This window comes from Pithys albifrons, chromosome Z, assembly GCF_047495875.1.
Source record: "Pithys albifrons albifrons isolate INPA30051 chromosome Z, PitAlb_v1, whole genome shotgun sequence".
In the NCBI taxonomy this organism is placed as follows: domain Eukaryota; kingdom Metazoa; phylum Chordata; class Aves; order Passeriformes; family Thamnophilidae; genus Pithys; species Pithys albifrons.
In genome coordinates this window covers 19,051,711-19,079,332 of record NC_092497.1, presented here as the reverse complement: position 1 = coordinate 19,079,332, position 27,622 = coordinate 19,051,711, and the positions used below count along the sequence as shown (strand labels likewise).

The following is a 27,622-nucleotide window of genomic DNA, read 5'->3' as shown; positions in this document are numbered from 1 at the left end:
CTGTTACATATTATTTTCTTCAATTCTTTAGCAAGCATGATATATATTTATTGCCTTGAATGCTCATTACTTCCCTTAACACATTTTTAAAATGCCTTAGATCATAATGCAAATGCAGTTATACAACACCTAACATGCCAGATCCATCAATCACTCCACTTGCTTTTATCAAAGTAGAATTCTCACTCAAATCCTCCTTCATGTTTCTTGCTCTCACTCTAAAGCACATGAAGGAACATGATCTTTTCCTATACTTAAATTGATTTTATTTGTTGTAGATTTCTCTGCTAAAATAGCATACTTCTGTCATAGGCCTCCCTATTGGCATAAAATCAAGCCACAGAACTGCTTAAACACAACTCTGTAGCCTAATCTTATATGGAAGCAAACAACATCTCCCAAGTTGCATGAAAATTTGAAAGAGTTAAAATTGCTGTTAAATTGGTTGCAGATCTTTGGATAAAGCATGGAATAACACTGGCACATTCAAAACGGCCTGAGGAAAGCTGGATGAGTTCATCCTTATTTTGTTCTTTCCAGTCTGCCTATAAATATATACATATCTGTACATTGCTACAGCTGTAACCCATAAATAAACATACCTTTGTTAGTTTTCCAGTTTGTAGAATTCAACACATATTGCCATGATCTACGAAAAGGATCCATCTCCAAGTCCTCATACCACTCAACCACATATTCTGTTGCTCCTGGTTTAGAGGCTATCCATTCCACAACCAGGTCTTTATTTGTTGTAAAGATTCTCACTGTTTCAATAATCTGAGCAGCTAAAAATGAAACAGAAAATACCAGGAATTCTATTTTCATATCTTCTAAAACACAGAATCCAAAGACCAGTCTCTCTTTTAAAATCTGAATTTTACAGTTTGCAAAATTTTGTAAACCAACTTGCTACCAATTTTGCAAATTGTGCAGATAAGCAAGTTTTGACTGAGATGACAAAGGCATTAAGGAAAACAGTAAGTTAGTCAGCAAGGTCATGAGTGACAGTGAAGCAAAGGTGCACCATCAGCCAGAAGAGAGGCAATGAAAGTCTGAGTGAAAACCCCATCTGACAAAGCAGAGGCAAAAAAGACCTGATGAATCAGAGAAAAAAAGAGATGTATTGAGGGGGGAGGAGGGGAAAGCATATCACAGAATGGAAAAATCAGAAAAACATTTATGATTAAATATAAAGTGGGTAGTGAGGTAGTCAGCAACATCCAAGGCAAAATGACAGCACATCTACATATCCAGCTTTCTCATTAGAAATGGAATTCAATTGAGCAGTTCCAGGGAAACACTTGCATTTATTTCATGAACAACTGATGCAGAAGTGATTCAAGTGTGTCAGTTCTAAACCCTCTTCGTGGTAGGCAGCACGATGTTGTAATGCAAGGCTCACAGAAGTACCAGATTTAAACATAAGAGCCAAAGAGCTCAACTGTTGTGCTAGAGCAGACCAGTTCCCTGACCCCGGCAGTGGTGGCATGGGGTACTTTGGCAATGCGTATGAAGAGAGCATAAACACAAGGCTTCTTTCTTTGCTGCCACTGACACAGCTTAGAGACTTCTATTTAGCAAATCTCTGAATTATGTTATTAAATACTATGTAATATTGCCCTGCAGTAACCAATTTTATGACTTAGCCAAGGGATGTGACAGAACTGGGTTGCATTTGGGAGGTTAGAAAAAAACCCAACCCAAACCAAAAAACCCTCAGAAAGTAATACAATAGAAATTCAATAAGATATCAGAAAGTGTTCATATCCTAACAACTGTATCTCAAAACAATATCCCTAACAATAATCATCTGTAAGAGATAAATGACAGCAAGATACAACTAAATATATAGGTATAGATATATAGACATAGGTAGATGACAGAAGTTCTTACCACAATTTTGCTTCTACTGTTTCAGAACCTAAACAAATGTCACTAAGATATTTTTTTGTTACTGAGAAAAACTTAACATGACATTGAGAAACATTACGTTTTTCATCAGTGGATGGAATCCTCAAAACAGCTTCAGGAGAATTTCCAGCAGAGTTATAGGCAGTAACAGATATTACATATGCCTCTTCATTTAGAAATAAAGTGATTTTTTTATCAGTAGAGCTCTTTGTCATTTTCAGTGAGGTCCTGTTTTCTGGAAAATACTGTATTTTGTAGCCTAGAATTCTCCCAGGAGGTGGAAAGTTATTTAATGGCTATTAAAAAAAAAAAAAGGCAGTAATAAGTGTTTCACAGTGTTATTTGCACAACCAAAAATAGATGCTGCACTGAAGAGTTTCCAGATCAAACTACAAAATTATTACACCATATTTAGAAAAGCAATGTACTTTCTTCAGTCCCATCTTCGGGACAGAGAGCCATAGCAATTTCTTTGAAGGAAAGGTTCGAAAGTCCTGAGATTCAAACTGCAAAGAGCCTTTGGACTTTTTACTACAAGTTTAAACTGAATTTAAACATAGCTTTGTTAAGTCATATTATTTAAAAGCAGTTGTAAGGATTTTTAATTTCATTTTCCAGTGATCTGAATACAATTAAATGCTTCTTTTCCACAGAGATTACAAATCTCTATTCATCTACCATTCAGTAAACAAAAGTCTTTTCAATTCTGCTTTAGTTCAGTGAGGGTTTTTTTGGATGACAGTGAATGCCCCTGGCAGTTATACATCCTACAACACTAAAAGTACTTAAACACAACATCATTTACAGGATACCAATATGATAAACAATACACAGAAAGAGTATAAAAACAGTATATACCTTCCACATAAGATGTACAGATCTACTTTCAGGTGAGCGTGGAGACTCAATTACCCTCCACAAAGCCACTTTTTCTGATGGAGCTATTTAAGGACACAAAAAATAACTTGAAATTCGTTGCTATATTAAAAAATAGTTTAATATGGTAAAAACAATCAAAGGTTTCAAACATACAGTCTGAGAGAAACTTATTAAAAATAAGTTTTCTCTTGTGTAATGGTGTGCCTCTTTCCCCCTAGCTAGTACAGCATCTCGTAAGTTTCTTTCTGCTTTCTTTTATTTGTTAAGTACTAGAGTCTCCCACAGGAGATTTTGTAGGGTTTTTTTTTTATAACTGGCGATTTAGCATCTCTACGTATCATTAATTTTATTGAACATACTTGCTACACTACATTTCCTACTACTATGCTACTTTGCAATATTCAACCTTCATCTGCACTCTTAATTTTCCCTCTCTTCACTGTCTGTCTACTCAACCATTTTCTTCCTTAGCCCTATATTGTTTGAATCACTTTTCAAGTCTCTTCCACTACTTGCTCTTGTCTTTTGGTTTTCCTCTTCTACCTTTACAACAAATACACGTGTTCTGTTTAAGCAACAGAATTCTAAGTGCAATATAAAATATGCTGAAACCACAAATTTTCCTTATGAAATCCTAATGTCTCAAAGTATAACTGAAGAAAACTTCTACAGGTAGTTAACCTACCTTTCTCTACTGTGCTTCCAGTTTTCTCTCCACTCCATTCACTCCAAAATATTGACTCATTACTGATACACCGAATGGCCACAGAATATTCCGTGGAGTCCCAAAGACCTGTGAGATTACAGGATCCTGTTTTTTCTGCAGAATTCATTGGGACAGTGGCAAATTCCTGGAAGTAGGTACATGAACAAAAATTATTTGACAGAAAATTGTGTGCAGATATATGACTTACTTTAAAAAAAACCCATCCAAAACAGATGCAGTTTTCATGTTTCCTACCTCACCCCTATGAAACTCAAGATTGCTTGTTTTATACTTCATTTTTCTATGAAGCATCTTTGTTCTTCCTGTAAAGCTCTTGGCTTTGAAATACTAGGTCTGTACTGACTGACTTGTGGGTTGAACTGTGTGCAGCTCATACATGATTCTGAAGCAGCTGTGCTGGCACAGGAGGGGCTGGATAAATGCAGTTCCCACTGGCAGGAAGTAACTGGATATTGCTAAAGCCTTTTTCACAATAATGTCCCACAACAGCATCCTGGGGGGAAGCGCTTTGCAAGCCAGCTGGGGACTTGTTTTTCTTTTCTGAGTTACAAGGTCTTCTAGCTCTTAGTCACACAGCAGTATGGCTGTGGGCCATCCCAAACATTATCATCATAGGATTAAAATAAAAAAGAAAAATAAAAACAAAAAATTCTGCAACCAAGAGAAAAAGAAAAAAGAAGATGGAGCCTTTAAGCAGTGAAAGAAGACAAGAGCATCAGAAGTAACTGATGTAGAACCTTTCTGAAAAAGTAATGACAAAGTGAGTAATTTCCTTGTCTTAAAAGGAGCCCCACTCACAGCTATACTGTTGTTCCAAAACAAAAAAAAGAGAAAGCATATGTACAAAACAGGAGTTCGAGTTGATGCACCAACTCAACTGGACTGCCAACATGAAGCAGAAGAAAACAACAGGAAGAAACAAAGGGTATGTGTCTGAGAACAGAAGGACTGATGCAATCACTACACCAATATTAACGTCTTATCTTCAAAATAGCAAAAATTACTCAATAATTAACAACTGTCACCTCTCAAATTTCAGATGACTGAAATAAAGATACTACAACAAATGTTCAAGGTAGCTAAATTCAGGTCAAGGTCAGCAAAGGCAAGTTTTCCAATATTGAAGATTCCCTCTTGGGAGTCAAATTGAAGTAGTACAGTCACACAGAGTTGCAAGAGGGCTAAAAAACTGGGGCGAAATTCCTGGCATCCACCAGTTGAGCCTTCCAATAAAAAGTGAATCAAACTCTGTGTGTGTGTGTGTGTGTGTGTGTGTGTGTGTGTGTGTGTGTGTGTGTGTGTAGCTCGGCTTCGCGAACGAAGATTTGGGAAGGGCTGTCCCCACGTGGGTGTGCCCTTCCAGCCTGCACAGTGGATTTTAGGTGAGGCTCAGCGTGCGCAGAACTGGCCCCACTGTTTAAGTCCTGAGGTTCATCTGCCATGGCCAAGCAAGCTTGGACAGTGACAGTGAAGTCCTCAGGACTAGAACCTACAGCACCCGGCATTTCCCAGGAGGTCTCCCATCCAAGTACTAATCCGGGGCTGACCCTCCTTAGCTTCCGACATCTGACGGGATCGGATGTCAGGGAGGCATTTAACTGCCCTTGAATCAAACTATAACAATACCAAATGCAGACACCCACTCCTATGAACACCATAATGGGAAGTGCACTGCCTTATGAAACTGAAAATTTTTGGTCCATTCTGGTATCAAGAGACTCACTGTCAGAAAAAGAAAACTGGTTCTATGAGAATGAATTCAGGGACCTACAAACCACTCAAGGAGACAGAGTCTTCCTTGAACCCACAATAGAAAGGGTTTCAAAACTGTTATCAGCCTCCTGCAGAACTGACACAGAACTGGAGTCTAGCTTTGAGTTACTTGCCAAAAGCCTGTTAACAATATTTCATTATAATTAGAAACTTAGTATATGCAGATAGAAAAATAGGTTACCTGTTTTTCACTCAGTAAAAACAGTTCACAGCGAACTATTTCAACTGTTTTGGCAGGACAGCTTAAAAGCCCTAAACATTTTTTTAGTTGGTTTGTTTTGGGGGGGTGAGTTTTGGCACAAGTGTGCTGACAGAAAAACTCCTATGCCTCTACTGATCATGGATAGCTACTGATTTTTCTCTAGATTGTCTGTGGAAAAATTCAGGTAAGATCTGAGGAAGCAAATGGATGTAGACTGTATTCAACAGTAAAAAAGCAGACAGGTGATTTCTAATGCAAATGCTGAAAAATAGACACAATATGCAATAAAGATGTAATTTTGTAAAAATATGAATATTTTCAACATTGGAGAAGGACCTCACAGCTTGTAAGCATCACAAGGACACCAGAGCTTTGACTCCAAAGGAATAAACAACATGAACAGGTATTTTTAATAACTGTTAGTTTCATTTCTGGTATCCCAGGTGGACTTGAGCCATCCTGCCCATCCAAACACCCTGAATATTTTATCTTTAATCCAAAGATTAGTATGTCACACCATAGTAAAAATGCTTGCCATGAGAATGTGAGAAGAATGCTAACTAGAAAAACCATCAGTATTATGAATTTTTTAAAGCTCTGAAGACTACCTTGATGAATTCTTCTCTCACATAATTACATATAAAATGTATAAAATAGCAAGATCAAGGCAGACAACCAAGTTCAATGAACTTAGAAAAACAAGCTGAGAAACAGGGATCATTCTTGAACTTGGAAGAGGAAACAGTAAAATTACAAAAATAACCTCTTCCATATTGAGGAGCATAGGAATAGATGACCTGACATCTACATTTACATTTAAGTGTCAGAAAGACAAACACCCTTATTTTCCATCTTACAAAACTTTTATTTTAGTTCACTTTAAAATTAATGAAACATTAGTCTGTCTTAATTAAATTCATCTATCATGGGTTTATGTGCTGTTTTCAACACTAGAATGCAAGGGGAAAATAAAATATTTTCACTGACTGCCTGTGTAATCCCTTGGCCTAAAGTCGTCATTTCATCTTTCAAAGAAATATACTGAGAAGTATGGTATGCACCAAAACAGGAAAGCATCAAGAGAACAATTAGTCCTAGGCAACAAAACAATGTTCTTAAGAACATGCATACCTGACTAGTTCCACTAAAATAACAAGTTTTTAATTATTATTTCAAACTACTTATTCCCTTTTTCCTATTTAAACTTTCATAACAGTACTCACAATTAGTCACAAAGAGACTGGTATTCAGAAGAAAAATTATGTAACTTACTGTAGAGTTTGAATACAAGTTTCTGTATTGAACCTGGCAAGTTAAATCTCGTGAAGGGATAATCTTCTCAGGCATTTTCCAAGTTACTGTAAGTAACTGCTTTATACTGCTGATTTTTTTAACTGAAAGTATTTCAGGAGCTTCAAATTTCTCTAGAATTAAGAAACAAAATCATTAAGAGGGAAAAATGCCTCTACATAAGTTCAGAATTTCTCTGTCTATGTGTGTTCCAAGAAGTTTAATCAGGACCCCAATAACACACATCCTATCAGATTGTTCATGTGATGGTCTATTTCAGATATGTAACTCTACATTTGGGAAGTTTTCTGTAAGAGTAATTGGACACACGAGCGATTTAACTAGATGGGACTTTGAACAACCTGGACTAGTTCACCCAAGCTTTTCTATGATTCTGCTCACAAAGCTGCTCTTAAACAGATGTGCAGACATCTTTCATCTGCATCAGCACTGAAAAATACTACTCAGAGACAACAGCAGGGAAAATAAATGAAGCAGAGCTGGGATGACAAAGACAAGTCTGAACTGCAGAGGAGGGAGAGAAATCTGAAGGAGAAAGTGGGAAAAGAATGGATTAGCAATGAGAAAAGAGATGGCTGGCACAGAGAATGTGAAGAATAATGAGGAGCCACAGCAGATCTGAACACAGGAATAAAGGAGCATATGACCGGAGAGCTGATGAGTGCTGCAGCAAGAAGTCAGTTAAAAGGGTTACTGATTATCTACACCAAAATGAACAGAGGAAAATACAGCACAGTGCAGAGGAAGAAGAGGTAGACAAAATAGTATTATTGCTCCTGTGTGCAATTATTATTATTGCACACAGAAAAGGTGGAGTTTAACATTCATAGCCAGAAAGCAGAATAGCAGAGTAAATGATGGGAGACACTGGAGAAATCGTAATATCACTATTCATTTACAGCCAGGTGTGGCAGTACTTTTGGTACCACTCAGAAACAGAAAAGTACAATCCAAGTACCACTTAGTTTGACAAAAACTTTAGAATATTACCTTTACTTGTCAATAATTAAAAACTTAGTAATTTATAATGGTTACATCAGACGCTCTAGCTAGCTTAAAAAAAATATCGCTGGTTGCATGTTCCATAGTATGAATAAAACACTGTCATTTTTCACCAGCTCTCTGTAAGGTCAAGAAGCTGATGGAGATTACTGCTGTAACAACATCACTTCAAAGAATTTTACAAAGAAAGGCCATCAATTAAATACTTATTTAACTCTTTTTTATTTACCTATTTTTTCCATAGCTATTGGAACACACTGTGATAATGCTTCACCCAAAACATTTTCAGCTTTCACCTGAAAACAAAAAGAACTACTATATGGAGTATCTGGGTAACGAAATGAACATGACTCTGTTTCACTCTGGCAGGAGCTGACTGCAGAATTTGGATGAGTATTCCTAAAAAACATAAGAGAAAAATGAAGAGCTAGAAATTAGAGATTTTTCTTAGAATAATTCAAATTAGATTATTGATAATTTATATATTTTTGAGGTTACAGAACTTTTTACCAGTGAACACCTCTAGCTGATATGTCCGTGCAAACAAATACTCTTTCCTAGTTGCACTGCTTGTGCAAATGCATACAAATATAAATCTGCCCAAACTCAGTTAGTTCTAACTGCAATTAGTAAAACTGTTTTCCAGGAGCAGAGCAAAGAGTAAAAAGGTCTTAATAGTGAATCCACATGTCGTGATTATTCTTGATTAAAATCTCAAAGAGAAGTGAAATCATGTAACTCCACACAAGACTTCCTTTAGAAATATAGTTAGATGACTGAGTTAGTAACACATGCCACATGGAACTATATGATAACAAGCTTTTACTCTTTTTTTAAACACAGAAAAAGCCAAGATGCACCCCTGTCAAACTATCCCACAACAATATAACTTTGACAGAACATATATACCGTCACAATATGTAGTGTGGGATGCAAAACTAACAAAATATGCTTCATTTTACTGACTCAGAGAAATTCTTCAGTTAATGGAAAGTCAGGTAAGAGGCTTGTGCTAAATATTTCACATGATGGAATAAGCAAGCAGATAATTCATGAAACTCAAAATGCAGTTTGAGGCTGGCATTTCATCAACATTTTAAGCCAGTGCAAGCCTGCATTGCTGCAAGAAGCAGCAGTCCAATCTCCCCTAACATGCAGCGCTGTTGGTTTCCATCCACTTTTCTCTGCCCTTTTGTACAAGCGCTTTTGGAGTTATATGCTAAACTCATCTGGGGACTTATCTGGATTAAAATTAACAGTTAGATTGGACTGCAAATAGTACAGGCCTAAAATACCAAACCTAAAATGGAGATAAAGAGGTTTTCCTACCCTGCAATTCAAATAAAAAAGAGACCGTACGCTAGTATAATATGAAAAAGTACCCTTGAGAGTTTGAGTTCCTTCTCGTTCTCAAGAATAACTCTGGGCATTTCAGAAAACTCTTCATGAAACAGTATTACCTAGAGTCTTGGTTAGATAGAAGAACAGCACTACTACAAGCAGCACTATCATGAAGAAGAGATGACATATGGGACAAAATCTGTGCTATCACCTTCAGAATTGTATCTGAGATTGCCTTGGAAAAACACTGTTTTACCATTGTCACAGTAACTTACAAAAAATCAAGCTCCTAACCAATACTTAAAATCTAACAGAAATTGAAAGAAGAAAGTATTTGTGCTTCTATATTGGGGTCACAAAACCACCGAAAAGTATGAGACTACATAATTTGTATTTGTAAATAGAAATCCCTAAGCAACCCAAAAAGACAACTAACTCCCCATTCTTTCACTGAAACCTTATGGCTCCAAAGGTCTCTAGATTAAACTCTACTCTGTCAAGCAGAATAGCAGGGGTTTTATGATTTTGATTGGGATTTTTTAAAGCAAAGAAGGAAGCAATTTTTTTACCCATGCAAAATGAGGACTGTGAGTTACACAGAAAGTTTCTGGGTAACTCCCCCACAAAGCACCTCCATTTTTCATTTGTACCTATCCTGACTGAGCGTTCAATCTATTTAGTAAAGCTACTTCAAGGGAACAAATGCATATCAGTTCTGATATAAATATTTCTTTACCGAATATTGGGTTGAGAATGTCTAATTGCTTTATATAGCACACTGAAAAGGTCACTATAACTTTTTTCAACAATTGCCAACCCTGAATTAATTAATTTAATTTGCATTAATGACATGACTCTGTACACCATGTTTCCATTTTTTCTTTAAACAGAAGTCAGGATGAGACAGGAAGGAAGCTGGTTATCACACCCCAGCAACCCAGTACCCATTACCTCCTATACTTACAGTTTTCGGTAAAGCGTAAAGTTTCTTGCAAAACTTGTTTCTCTTCCTGAGTTCCAGGTACAGGTAAGGTTATTATCAAAGTAATAAATGCAGGAAATATTTTGTGGAGTGTCTGGAGGAACTACAATTACAAAGATTAAAAAAAAATCAGTACAAATCAGTAACTTTAAAGCACAACTGATTTTCTTGGTCAAAAAGCAGAGTATGGCAAACTTCATTAAGTGTATTGCATAGCACTTCATTTTGTTATTTCTTACTTCTTCTCAAACTCTTCCATCAGCACTGCCTTCATTCAATCCTAAACATCCACTGGTCTGATTACGTGACCGATGTGTCTGTTCTTGAACAGCCAGGGGTCAGCAGTATCGAGGCCATGCTGATGAGAACACAGCTGTGCTGGTCAGGGCACATCTCTAGGACGGAGGATCATCGCCTTCCGAAGATTGTGCTCTATGGTGAATTTGCTACCGGCTGCCACAAGAGAGGAGCCCCAAAGAGGAGATACAAGGACTCCCTGAAACAACACCTCAGCCTTGGCCATATTGACTGCCATCAGTGGTCCACTCTGGCCTCCAACTGGGACTCGTGGAGACACACCACTTCCCAAATCTTTGTTCGCGAAGCCTAGCCATGGTGATGATGATGACGTCTGCCCTCAAAACTCCTCATAAAACCAAAACCAATCTGTCTTTCTCCGAGGAGACAGCAAGATTTCCTCCAGCTACTTCTCATAAGTACTTTACTAAGTGGGCCTAAAGGCAGCAACTGATTAACTACCTCATATCAAACCCCTGTTGTCCTGAACCTCTAAGTATACACACACCCAAACTCCCAGACAACACACCAGTAGCTCAAGGCCAGTCCAGAAAGCAAGGGAAAAACAAACAGTACAAAAGTTCCAAAGGACAAAGGCATTCTTAGAAAGATAAAACTCCTCTCAATTCCCTCACAGAACATCTAATCACATACAGAGCGCAGAAGACAAATTACTAGGAAACAGTTCCATGTGACCTTGAAGGGATCACTACTTCTGGACTCTCTTTATCTTATAAGCAAGAAGCAAAAAGGAAATAATCTTCTGGAATCCCTGTAGTCTGAAGTCACCCCTAAAAATGTAACACACTCAAAGATTTCTTTGTTACACTCAGATTTCTTCACTGGTTAGAAGACACTGGAGTGGAAAGAGTGCCCAGCGAGAAAAGCTGGTGGAAAAAATCCTGTTTTCAAAACAGTACTTTTCTGTCCTAGCTAATAGAACACTCAAAAGAACTTTCTGTTATTGACAAGTTTACAGCAAAATGAGCTCTGCAGACAAGCAATACCTTCTGTTGGATTTTATTCTACAGATATCTTTTTGCATTTATTCCTTCTTTATTAGAATGGGACCTCCAGGCACGCATTAGTATAATCTGCACTTAATCTGTTCAATAAACTAGAGAATTCATATACATACTTTAACTTTTTCAATTAGAATTAACTGCAATTAGAATTTCTTTGGAAGAGAGGAGTAGAGAGGAAATCCTCTCTGGAAAATGCTAAATTTGGCAGGTAAGACAAAAGATATAATCAAAGGGACATACCCACCACCTTTGGAACTCAACAGAAAAGTTCAACTAGCTAAAATTCAGGATCATAGAGGTTATAGACAGTAAGTGTCAGTAAGGAATGCCTACAAATTCACACTTTATTTCAGGGGAAAAAAATTGAGATAATTGAATACAGGTGCTTTATGATACCGTGAGGTAAAAAACAAAAGTAGTTCTTTTAAAAGTAAAATTACTACATTATTAAAAATGTTAAAATTAATTTTTCTACATTTCTACTTACAGCCAGATTTAACTTCTGTGTGAACAAGAAGCTGTTCGTTGTCCAAGTACTTCATGAAACATTTCAGATAAGCTGTATTGTAAGTGAAATTATTGATGGTTACACTAGATACAGTCTCGTTTACAATGTTATAGTTTTCTGGAGGAATCAATTCATCATTCAGTTTCCAGATGATGTGGCTTGCATTTCTGTGAGGCATGTGTCGTTTTCCAAGAATACAAAATCGCTGCACGGGAGATCCTCTTTTAATTTCAGTAGATGAAGGAAAAATGTCAGCATCTCTGACAGAGTTTTCATCTAAAAACAGAATCAAAGGCATCACATAGCCTAATTAATTTTAAAATATTCATGGAAAGAATGATAAGTTGTTTTGTTTCCTAGAGATAATTTAATAATTTTTTTTCAAAGAGAGTTCCAATAAAATGCTTAGTTAGTCACTCAAATCAGATGCTGCTGTTTGAAAACTCAGTTCACCTTAATTACTATATTAGATTAGGTGTTACACTAGAGTGATTTTCTAAAACTTCACTGAAATAATGAAGAAATTTCAACTCAGATGCTCTTTCAATATCTCTAAATGAAGAAAAATCTAATTTTATAAAATATTCCTATATGTAAAAGATATACATACCATTTACATGTTTTCATTACTAATTACATTATCAGAAAATATATCAAACTAATAAGGTTGAAATTTACAACTAAGCTGCAATATATTTCAGTATTTCTTTAGCACCTGTACCCCTCTTAGAATTTATGTTGCCAGACAGAGTGCAGGAATTGTATACAAAACACATGTGAAAGAAAAACACGTAAGTGGGCTGAATGAATGAATTCAACAACAAGGTTATCAAACAGTTCAAGAATTGCCCATAAAGGTCCTGCAAAGAGCTACCTGTTTCATGTTGCTTTGTTTTGCTTTCTGTTACTTATTTTGTGAAGCCCTATTTCATAAAATTGTAATTACTAAATAAATAAATTTCATAAATAACTCTGTACACTACTTAGTCAATCACCTACTTTTAAAATACACTTTTTTTGTTTTCAGAGCTCTTCAAAATTTCATTTGGAGGACGTCACCTTCTGGAAAATTTTCTTATGGCAAGACAGGTGCTAATAGTCAAGAAACATACCTCCTAGAGAGCTGCAGAGCAGGACAAACATCCACATCAAAGAGCTGAACATTTTCTTCTCAGTAACTATGGCAGGAAATGCTGTCATAAAATAAAAATAAAAATAATATGCTTCAAGTAAAAATGCCCCTGTAATACTTTGTTAGCATTTATGTAAGAATTAATAATGCTATTTAGCATTTCTCACTTGTATTCAAATTAATTATTACTTTGTCTGAGTGTTACTTCTCCCCTTGCACAGGAAAGTTTGGTGCAGTTCTCCTAAGACAAGTGCATACAGTTCCTACACGAAGACAAAGGGAAGTGTACCTAAAGTACCACTGAGGTCAATCTAATCCACCTAAATAATCTAACTCCCAAGGATTACATGGGAAATGTATCTACATTCACTTGACATCCAGCCTAGCTAGTCATCTTCAGAGCAGATTCATGTAGTGAATTCTTTGGAAAATGAAAGCTGTTACAGGAGAAGGAATGATTCACCTACCTCGTGCATCACCAACTAATAAAACAATTCTTCAGGAAGTAGACAACAGCCCAGGTCACCTTTCACCCAAGAGAGTGAATTCACATTGTTTTTATCCCAGCTAAGTGCCCTTGGCAACAGATTTAAGGACACTCCACACAGACAAAGGAAGGCACCTCCCTTTTTATTGCTTTTTGAAGCTGAACTACGGTGCAGCTAAATAAAACCCAGATCCTGGGGTAAGAAGGAAGAAAGTTAAGAATTAGACCAATTTCTTCTAAAAGTGCAGCTGAATCTAGGGATCTACTGGGAAAAATACAAAAATCAAACACACTATTTGCCTCAAGCACTGCTGTCAGCACTCACAGAATCATAGAATGTTTGAGTTTGGAAGGGACCTCTACAGACCACCTGATCCAACTCCATGCTCACACAGGACCCTCTAGATCTAGTTGCCCAGGACCATGCCCAGAAAGCTTTTGAAGACCTCTATTGATGGAGACTCCACAAACTGTCTGGGTAACCTGCTCCATTCTCAGCTAAAAAGTCTTTCCTGATGTTCAGAGGGAAGCTCCTGTGTTTCAGCGTATGCTCACTGCCTCTGGTCCCATCACTGGAAGGAGTCTGGCTCTGTCCTCTTTGCAATCTCCCTTCCAAGTACTGATAAGATCCCCTCTGAGCCTTCTCTTCTCAACCCTCTCAGTCACAACCCTCTCTGGCTTCTCCCATAGGAGAGATGTTCCAGTCCCTTATTCATTATGGTGGACATTCACCAAACTCCCCCCACTATGGTCATGTCTTTCTTGCACTGCACAGTCAAGAACTGGGAAAAATACTCCAATACTCCAAAATATTCCTCAGCAGTGCTGGATGGAGAGGCAGGGTCCTTTGTCCTGCTGGTTACACTGCTCCCAGGATGTCACTAGCATTCTTTGTCACAAGGACATATTGCTGGTGCATGCTCTACCTGGTGTCCAACAGGAGCCTAAAGGTCTTTTCTGCAAGGCTGCCCTCCAGCTGGCCAGCCCCCCATGTAGGTGTCTGGGGTTGTACCTCCCCAGATGGAGGATTTGGCACTTCTGCTTGTTGAACTTCATGAAGCTCCTGTCAGCCCATTTCTCTAACTTGTCAAGGTCGCTATGGTCAGATCTCAACCCTCTGGCTTGCTGATCACACCTTCCTCTTCTGTGTTATCAGAAAACTCACCAATGGTATGCTCTGCCACAGCACTCTAATCCACAGAATGTGCTAAGCTGGAAGGGTCAGAGAGTCCAATGTCTAGCAGTGCACAGGCCCATCTCCAGGAGTCACACCCTGTGCCTGAGAGTATAGTCCAAACATTTCTTGAACTCTCTCAGCCTTGGTGCTGTGGCCTCTTCCCTGGGGAGCCTGTTCCAGTGCCCAACCACTCTCTGGGGGAACAATTTTTTTCTAATATTCAACCTAAACTTTCCCTTACACAACTTCAGGCCATTCACTGATTCCTGTCACTGGTCACAGAGAAGAGATCAGTGCCTGTCCCTCCTCTTCCCGTCACAAGGAAGGTATAAACTCAATCAAGTTTTCCCTCAGTCTCCTCTTCTCCAGGCTGAACAGCTCAAGTGACCTCAGCTGCTCCTCATACGGCTGTGCTGGTTTAAAGGTAAACCAGAAGGAGAAATGAACGCAACACAAAAGAGATTATAAGTCAGAGTTATAATTTAATAACAATATTACAGTAAATCCAATGGCACAAAGAGAAAAATTGGTTTTAACCCACAAAATCCCAGAATTATGACCCAGCACCCTGGGGCACTGTTATGGGTTCACCTAGGTGGGCCTAGATTTGGGCTCTGAAGTCTGAACTAGGCCGAAGCTGTCAGCTGACTTGAGCTGGGCTGAGCTAACAGCTGACCTCTTCTAGCCAGTAATTTTGTATTCCATACCACATTATGACATCATCTCCAGGGAAGTAGGAACCAGTCTGGGAGTGGTTAAGGCAGTCGCTTCTCAGCCTTCCTCTTGGGAGGACGCACGATGCTGTCCCAGGGGGAATGGAGAGGACCAGGCCCACCACTGGCTCAGGGTATCTCAGGAAAGTAAACTGTGTTGTTCTGGGTCTCTCCTTTCTGCTTGAGTTTGTCTCCCTGGGGAATAAGTCTTTTCTTAAGTAATGTGTAGTTAAGACAGTAGAATTTGTGTGTTCATTAAGAAGTTGAGGTGGGAACTTGTTGTTGCAGACTTGTGTGAGTGTATATTTGTACTCTTCTAATTGTCTCTTTCTTTCTGTGAAAAATATATGTAGTTTTAGTACAAATGCAGTTTGAAGTGTTTTTTTTTTCTTTTCCCTCTCTTTTCCTCCCTTTCCCTGGTGTTAGGAGGGAGGCTTTTCTCTCTGTGCTTGGGGGGGTTAGCAGTTGCTTATCTCAAACCAAGACAGGCACAAGCACAAAGGGTTTTGTTAGCCCCTGTGCTGAACCCTATGCGGTTCCTCCAAGGCCAAAGTAAAAGTCTGAAGTGGATAAACCTGTTGGTGCAGCTGACAGTTGCAGTCTGGTGGAGAGTGGTGGTCTCCTTCTGTTGAGGTTTTTGGTCCTCCTCTGAATCCAACAAGTGTTCCCTGAGGTCTTCTTCCCCCAAGATATGTATCCCCAGATTCAGGTGGGAGCACCCAGTCCCTCCCCCAGGGTGGGGAGTCACAGAATGGGTGATTAACTCTGTGAGTCATGGGGTATTTTGAAACCATTGATGGCCCATTAACAGACACGCCCCCTCAGGCTGGGTGGAAGGTGCTAAGGACTCCCTGGAGGGGAGTTATCACAGCTCTTATCTCACAGGTATCTTTCACACCCAGCTCACACTCTGAGGGGTTAGGTGTGCCCTGGGCAGCTGCTGCAAATGGTCCATTGTTCTTGGGAAATGAATAGAGGGAGTAGAATACATAGCTTTGATCAGCCCCACACAGTGATAAACTGATCCCACCTGCTGAACTAGGACAACGGTTTCCCCTCAAGACCCTTCACTATCTTCATTGTCCTCCTTTGGAAACTCTCTAAGAATTTAATATCTTTGCTATATTGCAGCAACCGAAACTGCACACAATACTCAAGATGAAGCCACTTCAATGCAGACCAGAGCAAGACAATCCAGGACATTAATGAAAATGTTGAACAGGACTGGATCAAGTGTTGTCCCCTGGAGTACACCACTAGTCAGAGACTGGATTTCATGACACTGGTCACCATCCTCTGGGATCCATTTTTAAGCCAGTTTTCAATCCACCTCACTGTCTGCCCACCCAGCCCATGCTTCATCAGCTTGTCTGTAACAATCTACGTCTGTAAAGCGGCCCAACTTCAACATGAATGGCAACCCAGGCTACTCCTTTGGCTAGTAAGTAGACCTGCCTATAGAAAACACAGGTTTCAGTTCCCTTTCATTAGATGAGGGTATAGAGCCTCATATTCCTACTTGCTGGACAAGTAGCTCCAGCTACTGTGTTCATAAGCAAAAGGTGGACATTACTATTGTTGCAGCTAGTTAGGGTCCCTGTTTCTCGTTAGGTTTTCATATTTATCTGGAATTCCGCTCTCCAAGCAAATCTGTATCTGAGGAGGCCTCCAGACGTACAACCTCCCTAAAACAGGTAGACCAGAGGCTTTCAGGCAACACAAAGTACCTCCTCCTCCCACAGGTTCATACAATGCTAGGAAGCAGATATGCATCACACCACTGTTCAGGGCCAAGATGTGTAAGAGGGATATAGGCAGAAGAGGTTATGTCCTATATTATGGTTTCTTACACAAAAACTTTGGTTTGCTAAAAAATTGCCTTACAGTTATCTAAAAGAAAAAACCATAATAAAAACAATGCTTTGTGCTCACTTTCCGTTAGAACTCAACTTAAACATTATTTTCAGTTTGTTTTGGAAAGAATTCAATAGACTTTGGGACAATGATAACACAGAAAAAAAATTAAAATGAGTCATGGGATAAAAAGAAAAATGAGGGAGGAGTCTGCCCAATGGCACACTCCCAAAAAACAGCAGTAGCAATGATGTGTTTCAGCAAGAAACAAAACCAGTACATAAAGAGAATCTATTACTACTTTGATTACTTAGGGTGTTTTAAAGCAGTAAAGACTTACAGTTGACGGCTACAAAAAAAAAAGAACCTTTAGCAATTGTTCCAAGTATTCTACACCAGCATGCCTACAGAAGCTTTTCTTGTTGCACCTGATGTCCCTGGCCAGATTTAATTCTATCATGGCTTTAGCTTTCCTTACTTGATCCCTGGCTGCTCACTATAATCCACCCAGGCTACCTGTCCCTGCTTCTGTCCTCTGTAAACTTCCTTTTTGTGTTTGTCTAGGCTCCTTTTTCACCCAAGCAGGCCTCCTAGTGCTTTTGCCTGACTTCCTCTTTGCTGGGATTTATCACTCCTGAGCTTGAAAAATATGATCCTTGAATCTCATCCAGGTCTCTTGGCCCGCTCTTCCTTCCACAGCTTTTATTCTACCAAGCAGATCCCTGAAGAGGCCAAAGGCCTTAAGGTCCGAGGAAATGACTGTATTGCCCTTGCTGCCCTAAGGATCCTGAACAGAGATAGCAATGGCAGCTATGACTGCCATTGAGCTTCTTCTTCCCACCAGTCCCTCCTTGTTGGTGAGAACAAGATATGGCACCGCGTGTCTCCTCATTGGCTTCTCTGTTACTTGAAGAAGGAAGTTATCAATAACATGTTCCAGGAACCACGTGGATTGCCTATGCCCTGCTGTGTTGTCCCTCCAACAGGTGTTGGAGTGGTTGAAGGTCCCTATGAGGACCAGGACAGGTGAACATAACACTGCTCCTATCTGTCTGTGGAGAACCTCATCCATTCGGTCTCCCAGTTCAGGTGGCCTGTAGCAGACCCCCATGGTAATGTGCCCTGTCCCTGCTCGCTCTCAAATCCTGACCCATAAGCTGTTGTTTCGTTCCCAGCTCCCCAGTATTGACTTAGAAGGCAACACCACCTTCTTATCTCACCTGCCTGTCCTTCCTAAAGAGCCTATATCATTCTATTCCAAGACAGCAGTCTAGAAACCATCCCATCACATCTCAATAATGCCCTGCAGGCATGTGGTACATACCTAACTCTTCTTGTTAATTCCCCATAATAAAAGTTTCTGCTGATATTCTACACATTCTGGTTTGCTGGTTTTGAGGGTACATGAAATAGAAGAGGCTGCATTTCAGCCAAAATTGTCCATCTGTTTCCAAGAATAATAAAAAAACCCAACCATTTTTATCATATTCCTTTAAGTAGTTCCAGAAATCCCAACATTTTTTTAGGAAGAAATTGAAACTCAGAAACACTGGGAAATCATGAAAACATTTTTGAATTATCCATGTGCCAAAAATACTGCATATCACTAGATATCAAACCATGGTGGGGCACAACACTAAAAGAACAGGCGTGGCAAATTTGGGTGCAGTGCCAATTTAGAAGACTTTGAAAAATTCTGATTTCACATGTTCACTAGAAAGATTAAACAAAAATCCCACCCACACTCGGTGAGTGTTCCTCATTCTGTAACCACAGCTACGCTTCCCTCCTCTTCTAGTGCTTTTCTAGTGCTCCCCAGACAGAAAGTCACTTCTACGTGCCAAAATAGCAGAAAACGAAGAAAAAAATGCATTTTTGCTAGATCAGTAAAAGTAAACAAGTTGCTACATGACTAGACAAGCATCTGAGCTGGTGAAATAGAGAAGAGGACTGGGGAGAGAGACTTCCATGACATTTCTTCCCAGCTGTGAGCAGTTAAATCAGTTCAGTCTTCCTGCTTCCACTTTCTCCAGTACCAATTAGCAGCCTTTTATTTGACATGCCACTAGTTAGTTACAGCCTGCTAGAAACCAGGGTAGTGATTCAGCTGGTGACAATACTGCTGAAGTCTCACCTGCTTGTCAGGCCACCGACAGGACTAAACAGCTCTTTGGCTGTTTACTGAAGAGGTTGGACATGTAACAGTGATGCAAGAACATGCCTAAATGAAAGTCACATCATAAATTAAAAAGTGTTTCACTTAAAGATGTCTAAAAAAGCTAAATTCAGATGACTAAATAAATAGCATGACATGAACTGTCTTCTTCAACTAATTCAAAAATTGATTCACCAAACCCAGACTTCTTGCAGGCAGATGCAATTTCAATAAAGGTCACATCAAATAAATAAAACTTGTGTAACATAGTTGATGAAACAATACTTTTTCTTTACTTGTGATTTTCCATTTTCACTTTGAAATTTCAGTGTTTGGAAGAGCTATGGTTTAAAAATTTAAAGAAGCCATAGGAAAAAATTATCCAAAGTAACTTTTCCCTATACTGTATTTAAGATCATTTCTCAATCACTCTTCTCCCTCATTTTAAGACAGGATATCTTTTTCCACTCAGATCCGATTTCAAGATTGATTTTAACTAGACACACAGTTCTGCATGCAGTGTAGATGTTACACCATGAATAAAGAACATGCCACATCTATAAGTGGAAAGTATTATGTCATGGAATCATAGAATGTTAAGGGTTGGAATGGACCTTAAAGATTATCCAGCCCCAGCTCTCCCTGCCGTGGGCTGGGACACCTCCCACTATACCAGGTTGCTCAAGGTCTTATCCAGCCTGGCCTTGAACCTTTCCAGGCTGGGGGCATCCACAACTTCTCCAGGCAACCTGTTCCAGCATCTCACCACCTTCACAGTAAAGAACTTCTTCTGTATATTGCACTCAAATTTCCCCTCTTTCAGTTTGAACCCATTACTCCTTATCCTAGCACTATAGTTCCTGACAAGGAGTCCCTCTCCAGTTTCTGTGTAGGCTCCCTTCAGATACTGGAAGGTGATATGAGGTCTTCCCTTCTCCTGGCTGAACAGCCCCAACTTTCTCAGCCTGTCTTCATAGGGCAGGTGCTCCAGTCCTGTTATCAGCTTTATGGCCCTCCTTTGGACTTGCCCCAGCAGTTTCATGTCTTTCTTATGTTGGAGACACCAGAACTGTACACAGCACTCCAGGTGGGTTCCCACAAGGGCAGACTAGAGGGGAAGCATCAGCTTCCTCACCCTGCTGGCCATGCTGCTTTTGATGCAGCCGAGGATTTCATTGGCTCTCTGGGATGGGAGCACACACTGCCAGCTCATGCTGAGTTTTTCATCAACCACCACCTCCAAGTCCTTCTCCACAGGGCTGCTCTCAACCACTTCCCCATCCAGCCTGTGGGTGTGTCTGGGATTGCCATGACCCAGGTACAGGACCTTGCACTTGACTTTGTAGAACCTCATGAGATTTGCACAGACCCACCTCTTGAGCCTGTCAGGGTCCCTCTGAATGACATCCCTTCCCTGCAGTGCTTTGACCACAACGCATAGCTTGGCATCGTCAGCAAACTTGCTGAGTGCCCTCAATTCCACAGTCCATGTTGCTGACAAAGGTATTGAACAGGATCGGCCCCAGTACTGACCCTGAGGGACAGCACTCATCATTGACTCCACACGGACAATGAGCCATTGGCAGCAACTGTTCAGTGCTGTCATCCAGCCAGTTCATTGTCCATCAAGCCATCCACCCATCAAATCCATGTCTCTCCAATTTAGAGACAAGGATGTCAGGCAGGGCAGTGTCAAGTGCTTTGCATAAGTCCAGGTAGAAGATGTCAGTTGCTCTGCCCCATGCACCAGATTTGTTAGGCATTATTTCCCCTTTGTAAAATCATTCTGGCTGTTACAAGTCACCTCTCAGTTTTCTATAGTTTCCATAGCATAGGTTCCATGAGAATCTGCTCAATGACCTTGCCTGGCACACAGGTGAGACTGCATGCTCCGTAGTCCCCCAGGTCTTCCACTTTCCCTTTCTTAAAAATGAGGATTTTATTCCTCTTTGTCCAGTCCTCAGGGACTTCATCTGACTGCCAAGATTTTTCAAAAATTTTGGATACTCGCTTAGCAACGTTATCTGCCAGTTCCCTCGGACCTGTAGGTGAATCTCATTGGGTCCCATGCACTTGTGCATAGTCAGATTCCTTAGGTGCTCTCAGAGCCAATCTTCTCCTGCAGTGGGTTTAGAGTCTTCATTCTCCCAGTCCCCCCATTTGTCTTTCTTGACTCGGGTGATATGACTGAAGCACTTGCCACTGAACGGTGAGGTATAGAATGTTGAGAACGCCTCCTTTCTCTTTGTCCAGGTCTCCTGTTTCCTTTTGGAGAGGCCCCACATTATCCCTAGTCTCTCCCTTGCAACACATCTATGGACTTAAGGTGCTCGGGGCCCAGTACAGGTGGATGATCACTGGCCTGGTTATTGCTGATCCAAGCCAGGATGCCACTGGCCTTCTTGCCCACTGGGGCACACTGTGGCTTGTGTTCACCCTCTGTCTACCAGTACCCCCAGGTCCTTTTCAACCAGGCAGTTTTCCAGCCACTTTCCCCGGAGACTGAGGGCAAACTCGATCACCTTGTCAGAATCATCAGGAAGGATTAATTAAACAGGACTTGGCCAAATACTGGGCCCTGAGGAACCCCACTAGCGACTGACTGCCAAGTGGGCATGGTGCCATTTCCCACCACTCTTTGTTCCAGTCATTTTCGAGAAAAATGGGGGCAGTTTTACCAGATCAAGGAATGACATGTAAACATACTGGAGAAAGCAGTACATTGGAGGAGTTTCATAAGCCTCTAATTCCTATAAATTATGCATATTCAAGTCATTTATGGGGAAAATGACACAGTAGTGAAAGACCCTGAGCATGCTGTTTCAGAATCCACAGCACTTAACAGAGTGAAAAATGGTCAGTTGAACCTCAGACCAGGATGCATATGATTTAAAATACTAACATTTAAATACAGCTTGATTTAAGCAGATGTTAGGTACATTTTCTTTTGGAAAATAAACCTATATAAATTTGAAATTATGATGGCTTAAATGAATGGCCCCACCTAAATGAAATAAAATCAAATAATATGTGTTTGCTGAGAAAACTACTAACCTTACAGACACATCTGAAGGACTCGCATGGTGTAGAGCCCCTTGAAATGCATTTGGCCACAGAAATGTGTTCTAAAAACAACAGCAACAAAAATCAGATTCAACAATTTGTTAATTTAAAAGCTGCAAATCAACTGGAAGCTGAAAAAGCAGGAAAGCCTTTTTCCTCTTTCAGTCTCTAAATAGAAAAAATAAGCACAAAAGGATAAGATACTTTTGTTGTAAAATTCTGACGGACATTGTGACTAGGAAAGGTCAGTTCTGCTAGTAACTGCTGATAACAGTTACTTTGCTAAGTATACACTAGAATTACGGATGCAAAACGTGTTTTGATAAATCCTTGGTTTTCTTATAAAACAATATTTAACACCATATTGAATATTAATACATTTTAATATAAAATGCTGTTACATTGGAATTTAAATATAATTTATGCAGCTTGATGCTAATACAGAACAATAATTAATCCATATCTAGTAAAGTAAATATAATTTATTATTCTCTGAACAAGTATGACAAATAAGCCTCTATTCTATGCTTCAGATCTTAAGGTATAAAATGCTCAGCTAGATTAAAAAAGCTGCGAACTTCTTCACTAATGAACATATTGTACTTTATAAGAGAAACCTAATTTTTAGGAAGAATGCTTAAAGTTACAAACACAAAACAAGATTTACTTTCTTTATCTTTATATATGGATCACATCTTATTTTAACTACGTGGTGTTATCTGGCTTGACAATGCTCAATAAAAGAAAGGCCAGGACACAAATATCACAAGAATGAAATGCTGGAGGATACTACCAGAAAGAATGTAGCTTTCATAGCACCACTGTCATCCCCTGGTTTTTTGTTGTTTTTTTGTTGCTGTTGTTGTTTGGTTGTTTTGGTTTTTTTCTGAGAAAACAAAAATAGACAAGCTACGGTTTGAACAGGCTTCACATATAGGTCTGGTCATGAAACCTCCTTCTTAGGTTCAATGTCTGAGTGGCTATAAAGTCCATTTGGACTACAGGACTTTATTTTGAGAGATGATTTTGCATCACGCATTTTCAGTTAGTAAGACATTATTATGGTTGCCTTCATGCCCCTTCAAGTTGGTGGAAAACAAGTTGGCTCTGCTGTGGCAAGCAACTAGGTAAGCAAAAGGGATGGGCAGGGCAAGAGGATCCATGCACTGAGCTTTAAAGAAATGCAGGACTCTCACTGAGAAAAGGGTAGCCAGATCCAAATCGCTTACATTTGTCACACTGGATGGCTTCAAAGTCCGTACAGAATATACACCTGTTAGAAAATCAGAAGGAATATTTTCCGTACTGCTCCAGAGCACTACTTCACCTTCTCCATTCTTGCCTTTTAAACTAAGACTGGAACTAGATGTCCAGACTAAAACACACATCTACTTAAATAATGTTAACAAAAGGTGTTTTGCAAGAAAGCAAATAAAAACTTTCCTGGACTATTCAGGGAATCAGCTACAGCCCTCAAAAGGAAGGATATAATTATAATCTCTGTCCTACTGCAGTGTGGCAAGTGTTAGAAGAACACAGAGGACAGTGCAGGCAATCCCGTGTTCCCAAAGACTTGAGAGAGAAAAAAAATGAGCACAAAACTTCACTTTCATACTTTCTTACCACTCACTACCCCCAAAAAACAAACAAACAAACAAAAAAAATAACAAAAAACCAACAGGACTCTGAATCTTACTGGGGCACATAATACATTAATCTCAAAAAGAAATTCATTAATTTATTCTAGAAAACATTATGAACTCAAACTCATTGCAGACTTAGCTAACAGTGAGTTTCATGTTTATACTACTATTACATCACTTATTCTTGGTTTTAGGAGATAATTTGGAATATAGACCATACCCACACACCATTTCACCTCACAACTTTTTCATAGTGATTAAGACTCCCACTATCAGATATCCTTCACCACATTCATCTGAAACTTATATAAATGTAAAAAGCATGCATTAAGTCCTCTTTGAAGAGTTTGGTTTCCACTTCCTTTGGTTACTTTTTTGTATTTTCTTTCAAAGGTCCTCAAGTATTTCACATCCTCAAGTGCAGGCACAATAGTCAGAGCTAGACTTACAGCAGTGAGAGACAGTCTCCATTGCATTAATACAGTGAATGTATAACATGAAGCCTCTGAATAGCAAACCTTCCCAAATTCCTTAACACTTTTCACTCTTGTATGCCAAACACCTCAAGTACATTGTTACAGGGACATGAGATCCCCAAGACAGACACCTGCTATTCCTATTACTGTACGCTGAAGCAGAATGTTAGCCCTTTTTATTTCTCTAACAGAGAACAGACACAGTTGTCTAAAACAGTCTTTATGTTACTGCTTTCCAAGACTTTTTTTTGTCCCATTGAGCATCCTCTGTATTCCTTGATCCCAAAGACATTTATCTTGGTGTTGACATGAGTAAGTCAACAGCCATGTTACCCAGCTACGTCAGATCAGCTCTTAAAAGTTATACATCCTGCTTTTCTCTTGTTTGCTACTTATGGTATATACCTTGCTAAGAGTACTTTTGTATCTGTCAAAACAGCCAGCCAGAACACAGCGTGGCAATGTGAAATCAGGCTCCACAGGACCTACTGAACACAGCCACATTTTGACATCTCCCTTAATATGGAATTTTTCTTAGTGCAAGTGTTTTCTACAGGTACCAAATAATGCAAAAATTGACCAAGTTTACACAACTGTGATAGAAAAATCAAGATCTTTAATGTTCAATACAGCAAATTTTATCATATAAATCTAAAACTTCCTTCTCCTGTTTTATCCCTTTTGAGACCTGTTTTGTCACTGATTAGCCTCTGACAGAAAAATCTGAACTGACCATTCTGTTCTTTTGCTCAACACATGAAGCTTCCTTCAAGTATGAAAACATTCTCTTGCTCAATGTCTTAATTCACAGATGGTGTCTAAAAGTTAGATTTCTACTATTTTTGAAAATCATAGAATCATTTGGTTCCAAAATACCTTTCAGATCATCAAGTCCAACTGTTAAATGAGCACTGCCAAGTCCACCACTAAACCATCTACACTAAACCACTAAACGTGCTACATCTACACGTTTTAAATATCATCTGGGACTCCATCACTCCTCCAGGCAGACTGTTCCAATGCTTGAAAACTCCTTCTGTGAAGAAAGTTTTCCTAATGTTCAATCTAAACATTCCCTGGTGCAACTTGAGAAAAACTCCTCTCGTTCTGTCGCTTGTTAATTGAGAGAAGAAATCAGTTCTAACCTGGTTACGACCTCCTCTCAGGTAGTTGTAGAGAGGGACAAGATTTCCCCTGAGCCTCCTTTCTGAACACTCCCAGCTCCCTCGGATGTTTCTCATCAGACTTGTGTTCCAAAACCTCCGTCTCCGAAAGACAAACCACACTGTTCATTACAGGTGAGAAAATAAGTGACACTTCTTCACTTTGAGCACGAGTATGTGAAGATGATACTCAAGATGGATGTGTATACAAACACAATGCAAAACTATTTTTTTTCAGGAGGCAGAAACTGCAAGCATTGAAGAAATATGTGGCTGGTGCATTGAAATCTGATACATCACTCTGCGAAAATTTGAGTTAATAACAATTTAAGAAGAAAGTATTTAGAGATTTTACTGCCTCTGATCACTGCATATGTTGCAATCATTTTGAGAACCGACCCTTAACCATTAGACATGCAAAGAAAACCACTGTCAACATCTGTATCACATTCTTTCCAAAATGAGATAAATATAATGAGCTAAACGGGAAGTTTTAATTCCTACCGTCTCATGGCTTGAAAGAAAGAAACTGAAAGGAGCTTTTTGGCCCGGAGAGAGAGAGAAGCATGCCCTGACCAACGTCTGGAATGAACAGCTGGAGAGATGTGAATACAAGCAGGCATCGCCGCTGGTAGAGCTCCACGCGATTTACCCCGAGCAAGAATTTGACTCTCCGATACTTCACATTAACAAAAATCAGCAGAGGGACCTCTGCCGAAAACACCCTTTCCACTTACCTCGGCTGCAGAACGGGCGCTTGGTTTAACAGGGGCCTCTGCCTGCCCTCGACCGCGAAGGGACGTACAAAATAGGAAGTTGCCCCGCTTAGAGTAACTCTTTTTCCTGTAATTCTGAAGACCAGAAACCTCCGCCCCCGTCGCCGGGACTCGTGGGGAGCGGTGTCGGACACGGTACCGGGCTGCGCTGCCCGTGGGGTCCGCGTCGGGGGATGCTCTGCCTTCCCGGCGGCCGGAGCACCCCGACAGGCACCGGCGCCGGTGAGCCGCCTCGCGGGTCCCGCGGGCCGAGGGCACCGCCTTCGCCGCTCCCCGCCCGCGAAGCCCCGACCGCCCCTCCGGCCGTCCCTGTGGGCACCGCACCCCGCCCCGCCCGGCCCCGCCGCCCCCCAGCGCGGGTGCACCCTCGCAGCCCTCACAAAGGGCAGAGAGCAGCCGTCTGTGCCGGGATGGGCGAAGCATTTTGATGCAATAAATTAAATCAGCCGTGCGCTCACACACGCAACCACGAACAGCGAAACAAGCGCACCGGGAAACAGCCACCAGCGAGGAGCACTCACGCGTAGGTATCTTATGCATCCTTTAGGGCACCAGCGCTGCGAGGGGAGCAACTCCAGTGATGATGATCCCTTTTAAAGCTAAGAAATGTATTCCAGTTAATGACTTTCAAGAAGACTGCAGCCATCAGCACTGTAAAAAGGAATAGAAGAATTGAAAAACAGAAGGAACGTTGCAATTAAAATAGTTTCCGTGAAATTAGTAAATGGAAACCCAAAGTCCATAGCTAATATGCCTCCTATTAAGCAGACAATCCTTGCTAAGCAGACACACTGCAAGAACAGCTATTACATTTTATAAGTCGATCAATATAATCGTCATTGAGAGGTCTTGGCCCCAAGTCAGGAGAGAGATCCATTATAGACAACAAATGTGTTTATCCTACACTAGTCTCATTAGTGACATTAATCAACAGAAACTGTAGATTGACTCATTCTGAATTTCATCACTTGTCCAGCTCAGGTTTTTACAGTGCTCCTTCCCCCACAGCAGGTATTTTAACACAC

The 27,622-nt window shown here is 40.1% G+C and overlaps 1 protein-coding gene across 2 annotated transcripts in view; it reads right to left on the bottom strand.

The window, feature by feature from the left end:
• The window catches only part of IL31RA (interleukin 31 receptor A), a 38,076-nt gene extending 11,218 nt beyond the window's left edge, over window positions 1-26,858 (bottom strand). Inside the window, exons 1-11 of one of the 2 annotated variants that reach the window (XM_071581160.1) lie at window positions 26,559-26,858; window positions 22,531-22,601; window positions 13,071-13,151; window positions 11,938-12,234; window positions 10,111-10,231; window positions 8,035-8,204; window positions 6,765-6,916; window positions 3,476-3,641; window positions 2,770-2,852; window positions 1,991-2,207; window positions 603-785 (exon numbers count right to left, since the gene is read on the bottom strand). In XM_071581160.1, the coding sequence (XP_071437261.1) occupies window positions 603-785; window positions 1,991-2,207; window positions 2,770-2,852; window positions 3,476-3,641; window positions 6,765-6,916; window positions 8,035-8,204; window positions 10,111-10,231; window positions 11,938-12,234; window positions 13,071-13,122 (1,441 nt within the window). In that variant the 5' untranslated portion in view covers window positions 13,123-13,151; window positions 22,531-22,601; window positions 26,559-26,858. The remainder of the gene's footprint in view (window positions 1-602; window positions 786-1,990; window positions 2,208-2,769; window positions 2,853-3,475; window positions 3,642-6,764; window positions 6,917-8,034; window positions 8,205-10,110; window positions 10,232-11,937; window positions 12,235-13,070; window positions 13,152-22,530; window positions 22,602-26,558) is intronic. The other variant, XM_071581159.1, reaches the window with a different exon arrangement.
• Window positions 26,859-27,622: the final 764 nt, after the last annotated feature.